Raw genomic sequence first — 6,186 nt, 5'->3', positions numbered from 1 at the left:
ATAGCAATATTCAAATATTAGTCTATTTTTGTTTTTAAAGACTTAAAATATAAACAAAATAAAATTATTTGTAAATTATTTTAATTATATGTACAAAAAAGTGTGTAAAATATTCGTTTAGAGATTTCCAAAAAATTGTATTTACCTAAGGTGTTACCCGGCCAGGGAGAGAGTCACAAAAATGGTATGCTGCATTGAATTTAAAGCCTTGAAGCATAGTGTGCAGAGGGGTCTAGCCTCCAGTATTTTTCAGGGGGGGGCTAAGGAAAATAGCCCCCGGCTAAATTCTAGAAACATAGCCCCCGCCCTCACAAAGCAAAATATCAAAGAAATTTTGCATGCAAATTCTCGATAAATTTATTGCGCCGCAAGGAAAAAATTTTCAAGAGGGATAAATTCCTTCCCCGCAGCATAGATCTTTAATATAATAAATTTAAAATATCTTCAACCTATCAGCTCTGCCCCCAGTTCTATTACACAACACTTATCCCCCCTAGCAAGCTAGCCCCCAGTTTTTTTTGAAAAATACAGGTCCCAATCAAGCAAAAATGGTTTAGCCCCCCCCCCCCTAAGCTCAGGGGGGTGCATTCTATGTGAAGGGGCTAAAGAGGGATCTTCAACCTTTCTCAAGCAAAAAATAATTGAAGCGTTAAGATTTGCGCTGTATTTCATGGATTGATTCTAGCTCTTTTTCTGTTTTTGTGTGACGAATTTGGTTTTAATTTGGTGTTTGTGTATTTTGGTGTTTCGGCGTTCGTGTAAAAACCACGTGGATCACGCGTTTTAGATAGGAAACAAGTGACTTCATTTCCAATATCTACGAGTTTCGGATCCAGCTCTCTTGAAATCAATGGTTGCTGGGTATGTGCGCACCTTAAGGATTAGTTTTGCTCATTTTTCCTAGTCTCTCTCTAAGGGCTACAAAAACAATAAAAAGTCAAAGCAAGGGTAAGGGTTTTTACATTAGTTGGTCAAAACAGGCAAGTGTTCTTGTGATAAAGGTCACTAGTGTCTCTAAGGGTCATCTTTTCTCGAAATATTTTTCATAAAGTTATCTCCTTATGGTTCCGGCTCCGGTATGTCCGAAGGTGCTTGGAATACGGACGACTCTACAAACGGAACTGGTAATTCAACCGGAACATCCGCTAGCCTCGGTCTGACGCAACGTTCACCTCTCAGTCTAGTCCGATCGAAAGCGTCAAAATCAAGTCTTCCGATATTTAAAAATCGTTCATCCCCAACTCCCAATAAAGGCCACGCATCCATTGCATTATAGATATAGCACAATACACTCCTCGGTTTATCGGACACATTACGGGCAGACCCGTGAACTACTCGGACATGATGGAAAGTCACGCTTCCGGCAGGCGCTTCTAAATACCGAATGTTTGTAGGTTTAAAATTTGGATCAGTGACCGAGTTGGCGAATCTGGTCTCATTTTCTGCTAAATGTGTTAATACAGGTCCTTTGTGACTACCAGCAATGATTTGTAAACAACCTGAAAGAGAATGTCAAATTATCAAATTATTTAAAGTTTAAAGCACTCCTTTTCCGTGGTCCAGTGAGATTAGGTAGTTTTTACACTCTCTTGGTGAGAGAGTTCTGGAGGGTTGAAATGCCATATTTAAATGGAAAACATATATTTTACTTTTTACAGCTCGTAAAAACCAGTGTCATTCTCAGAATTAAAGCGTCCTTCACATATGGTATGTATGTTCAGTGTAGTCTTTCGATGATGACGAGATGAAAGCTGTTTGGGGCACCATCGAGTATGTTCTGCGGGGTATTTTGAAACATTAGCTCAAGCCTTTGAGAAAAACAGTCGATAGTCTGTTGTAGTTTGTTTTTAGGTACAGCTATTGAACTTCAGGGTTTCTCAAATAGGCCGGTGCCAACGAATTCGTCCGAGTTAAGAAGACGTTCGAGTAATAGAGGTTTGAGTTATGGAGACTTAACTGAGCTTTGTACTTGACGATACTCCTTACTCACCGTTCTCTCGCGTGACATCGTGAAGTAGTACACTGGCTGTTAGTACACTATCATTTGTATGTGGAAAGAAAGCCCAATCTTGATGCCAACGTATAGCTGCCCCATGACCAGCTGGTTTGACGTTCAATTTGTCTTGCGCTATGTATCGGAAGGATGGGCCTATCTAGAAAAGAGAAAGTTTTGTTTAAGGGCTCTGACCATAGTGAATTTTTCATAACTGCCGTGTTTAAAATGTGTTTTCTGACTGATGTAGCCAACAAAACTATGGCATGTTATACATTTTCAGTTAGACAAACTATTCCTGAATCTGAAAATTCAAAAATTGCATTGAAAAGATTTGATGAAGAAGAAAATGAAGACTTTTGCGAGGAAGAGTATTTCAACTTTGAAGAGCTTAGTTTCGGCGAAGAAAAAACATTTTGAAAAATTTTTCGCATTGGATGGTGCATCTTTTACCGAACAATAAAAATGTTTGCGGAAAATTTTTGTAAATGCTTCTTTGTCTCGAAATCTTCAAAATAGTGGTTTTTCATCAATTTTTCATCTGGATTTTGCTTAAAAAAACAGTCATAACTTTTGACACATCTTTTTAGAAAAATTATCCGCAAAATTTAAAATAGTTGAATTCTTTGCGGACAGGGTAAAGAAATATTGAAACAAAAAGGTTAATTACCCATTAAAACTAGGCACTTTTTGTAAAAGAGGGTGATGCAACATATAATTAAGATCTTTTTAAAGTTCATAACGTCATTTTTGCAATTAATTTCTTAATTACTCTTAAGGGATTCAATTAAAAAGCAATTTATAAAGGCAATTCTTTGTTAAAACCTGAAATATAACTTTTATGTTCAAATACCAAAATCAATTTTTGGACTATGGTCAGAGCCCTTAAACTGGCTTCCAGCTTGAGGGTAGAGCATCCGGCTTTGGTGCGCTTTGATCCATAGCCACCTGATACCAAAGATTTAAAAGTACTACTTGATTTGATGCCTCTGTAAGAGTAAGTGATGAATCTAAGAAAAGGAGTGAGGCCTTCTCCTACCTTCGGGTAGACAATTGAAGCCCCTAGTGTCCTATTAATTTGTTTGGAGGTGCAATAAGTCACAGATCCGCTGGGACCTCTGCCTCACTGGAAAGTTGGCCAAAATTTAATCTCTAGGTTGTAAAATTACCCTATAATTTCAGCCCCACTAGCCCCATTTGAAATTCAAGGGAAAAGTTACATCCCAAACTCCTGACAGTGGGAAAATTTCTTATCGAGGTTGTGAGACAGGGGTGTACTCTTTAATAAGACGATTGAAATAACCTAAAGAATTTACCAGATCTTCGATGCAATCCAACAATTTTGGATGTTTCATAAAATGATCGAATGTTTGATGTTGTTGTGATGGAAACCGAACGCGATGGATTCTCGGCTCGTCGTAACAATGTCCCTCGCCGAACTCGTATATAACCTTTTCTTGATCTGTTATACTACGACCTCTGAGAAGTGAATAAATAAATGAAGACTCTTGTAAAAGATTCTTACGGAACATCAGTGCTGATTAAATTTCAGCTCTTAACGCTGACAAATGTTTTTCTTATGCTTACCGAACTCCTACGCTCACTTCTCCCGCCTGATACCGTTCCATCCCGATTGGCGTGTCAGTTTAGTTTATTTATGCTTTGTCAGCATATATGTGCGCCTTTTTTCTATATCACACTACATTAAAACGAAATCTTTATCAATAACCTCATGAGTCGCAGTCTTTTTTAAAAATTAGAATTTTTAACAAAAAAACACACTTACCGCTCAATGAGTTGGTGGAGTGCTTTTCTTCCTTCGTCAACTTCTTCTTCGCTCAATAAATTCTTCGCAATGGTATATCCATCATCTTCATACTGTAAAAAGATAGAAGAGATATCTTTGTGATAGCCTTGATAGTAGGGGGAATTTTGTTCGATTTTTTGGAATCGCTTGACTGTTTTGTTAGAAGCACTTGTTATACATTTTTGGAAAGCTAAGGGGTAGGGGAATCGAAATTACTATGTTTCCAATTTTTTTTCGGACACTTTGGTGTGATTTTCGGACAAATATGACGGTCTCAGGCAAAAATCATAGGGTTAAAAATTAATGAAAATTTTAGCTCGAGAAAACGGAGACCTGTTGTATATTTTTGGAAAGCTCTCAAAAAATTAAGATTGGAGATATATTGCAAGTATAGGTGATTTCTGTACCTAACTCGAGATATTAACCCTTGAAAACCGTGTTTTTCAGCCAGAAACAGCTATTTTGTCCAGTTTTTGCGCTTTTTGAAGCTCAATATCTCGAGTTAGGTACTGAAATCACCTATACTTAGGTACTGAAATCACCTATACTTGCAATATATCTCTAATCTTAATTTTTTGAGAGCTTTCCAAAAATATACAACAGGTCTCCGTTTTCTCGAGCTAAAATTTTCATCAATTTTTAACCCTATGATTTTTGCCTGAGACCGTCATATTTGTCCGAAAATCACACCAAAGTGTCCGAAAAAAAATTGGAAACATAGTAATTTCGATTCCCCTACCCCTTAGCTTTCCAAAAATGTATAACAAGTGCTTTTAACAAAACAGTCGAGCGATTTTACAAAATGCCCTCTACTATGATGAACTTTGTTGTAAAGTTGCCAATTGAGTAATTCTGATGGCGCTCGTCAAAGGATTTGGCTTCTTCCATTAGTAAAATCCAAAATTGTGCTAAGTTTCTCTGTTGGGTACGAGATTGGGTTACAATTTTTACCATTTTTAGCCCAGTCCTAATTTCAAAATTCTGATCCCTTATGTAATTAGTTTTTGGAAAATTTTCCACCCAGGACATTCTTATTCCAACCCCCACCCTGCTTATTAATTTTGGGGAAATTTCTTTTGACAGTTCCCTCATTTTCCCTTATTCTGCTGTATTAGCCTCATTTTCAAAAATCTCACCCCCCCCCACCCCCGGCTATTAGGTACCCGAGAGTACGTCAGAGACGAAAAATAACGCCAATATAACGGCCTGCGTAAAAAAGGCCTATAAGGTAACAAACCTGTTTTTTCTGCTCCTCTTGCAAATATTTTAACCATGTAGTTGAGCTTGTTCTCAATCCTTTTGTTTGAAGATATTTGCTAATCTTGTGAGGTGAATATACGCTTCGAAGACGAATTACTCTTGTCGTCACCGAATTCATGATACAACAGTTAGCTTATTCTATCTCTCCTTATTTTTGAAACTGCTTATCCTATCTTTTTATAATGCCTATGTAAGATATTTGGAGATATAAATCTTACTAAGTTTTTTATGACAAGACAGTCAAATGGTGTCGAATTCTAGTTTTGTTTATCTTTCGAAATAAATCTTTCACTTCCCTGCGCGAGATATTTTGTTTTGTCAAGCCAAGCAGGATTTTCAGGTTATGAATTATTCAACAAATTTCTTTCAAGTCATTTTAATTGCTTTTCACCAACCTCGTCCCCGTGTATTCCAGGCTTTATTTACGTTACTTGATACTTGATAGTGCTATCAGTAAATGAGTAAAGTCACGAAGGAGCAAGAGATGAACTTTTGGGTGAAAAATGAACCCCATTTTTTCCCATTCAAAACCGGGGTTATCCTAAAAACACCAGATACAATGTAAAATATGTTGTGAAACTTCGAAAATAGGCCACGTGAAAACAAAGAAAGTGCTAGATTTAATCCATCGTTCTAAACACGGCGCAAATCTTAAGGCTTCACTTATTCTTGCTTGATAAAGGTTGTAGATAACTGTCTAGCCCATTTGGGATTTGTAACTCAATCATTTATAAACTGTAATACCCCTCCCAACATAGAACTTGGGCCGATAGTAGAAAAGGGATACTGTGTAAAAAGTTAGAAAAAACAAAATTGATAGCAAAAATTGGCAGATAATTTTATAAAATATTATCATTTTTACCTTCTATACAATTTTTTAAATAGCAATCCTCGTAGCCTAGCTCGTAGCAATCACTGAGTTCAAAGTATTCCATTTGATTTTCAATGGGGATAATATCATTTGGCACTTTCCTTTTTTCTAGTGGAGTTGAAATTTTTTCCTCCGGCCCAAAGACCACTTTTTGGCCAATTTTTCAAATGGGGCTCCACCAGTACTGTGACACGAGGATGTGATTGGGATGAAAATTTTCGAGGTTTCAAAATAGTGATATAAAATATTCCCGGG

The 6,186-nt window shown here is 37.0% G+C and overlaps 1 protein-coding gene across 1 annotated transcript; it reads right to left on the bottom strand.

Moving 5' to 3' along the window:
• Positions 1-9: 9 nt before the first annotated feature.
• On the bottom strand, positions 10-5,289 carry LOC136803680 (probable alpha-ketoglutarate-dependent hypophosphite dioxygenase). The gene is made up of 5 exons (XM_067060399.1): positions 5,038-5,289; positions 3,780-3,871; positions 3,310-3,472; positions 1,991-2,153; positions 10-1,499 (listed from the first exon to the last, which is right to left on the bottom strand). The coding sequence occupies exons 1-5, from the start codon at positions 5,176-5,178 to the stop codon at positions 1,060-1,062; spliced, it is 999 nt and encodes a 332-aa protein (XP_066916500.1). The 5' UTR covers positions 5,179-5,289; the 3' UTR covers positions 10-1,059.
• Between the last annotated feature and the right edge of the window lie 897 nt (positions 5,290-6,186).

Source organism: Clytia hemisphaerica, unplaced genomic scaffold (genome assembly GCF_902728285.1).
Source record: "Clytia hemisphaerica strain Z4C2 unplaced genomic scaffold, Clytia hemisphaerica genome assembly, whole genome shotgun sequence".
Lineage (NCBI taxonomy): Eukaryota > Metazoa > Cnidaria > Hydrozoa > Leptothecata > Clytiidae > Clytia > Clytia hemisphaerica.
The sequence above is the reverse complement of the archived record's forward strand: the minus strand, read 5'-3'. Positions and strand labels throughout refer to the sequence as shown.

Bases quoted from the DNA above. Each gene is read 5' to 3' on its own strand.
- LOC136803680 (XM_067060399.1), bottom strand. From the start codon at position 5,178: ATGAATTCGGTGACGACAAGAGTAATTCGTCTTCGAAGCGTATATTCA. The intron at 2,154-3,309 runs GTAAATTCTTTA...TCTCTTTTCTAG, and splicing joins TGGATTGCATCGAAGATCTG to ATAGGCCCATCCTTCCGATA. The intron at 1,500-1,990 runs GTGAGTAAGGAG...ATTCTCTTTCAG, and splicing joins CGATGTCACGCGAGAGAACG to GTTGTTTACAAATCATTGCT.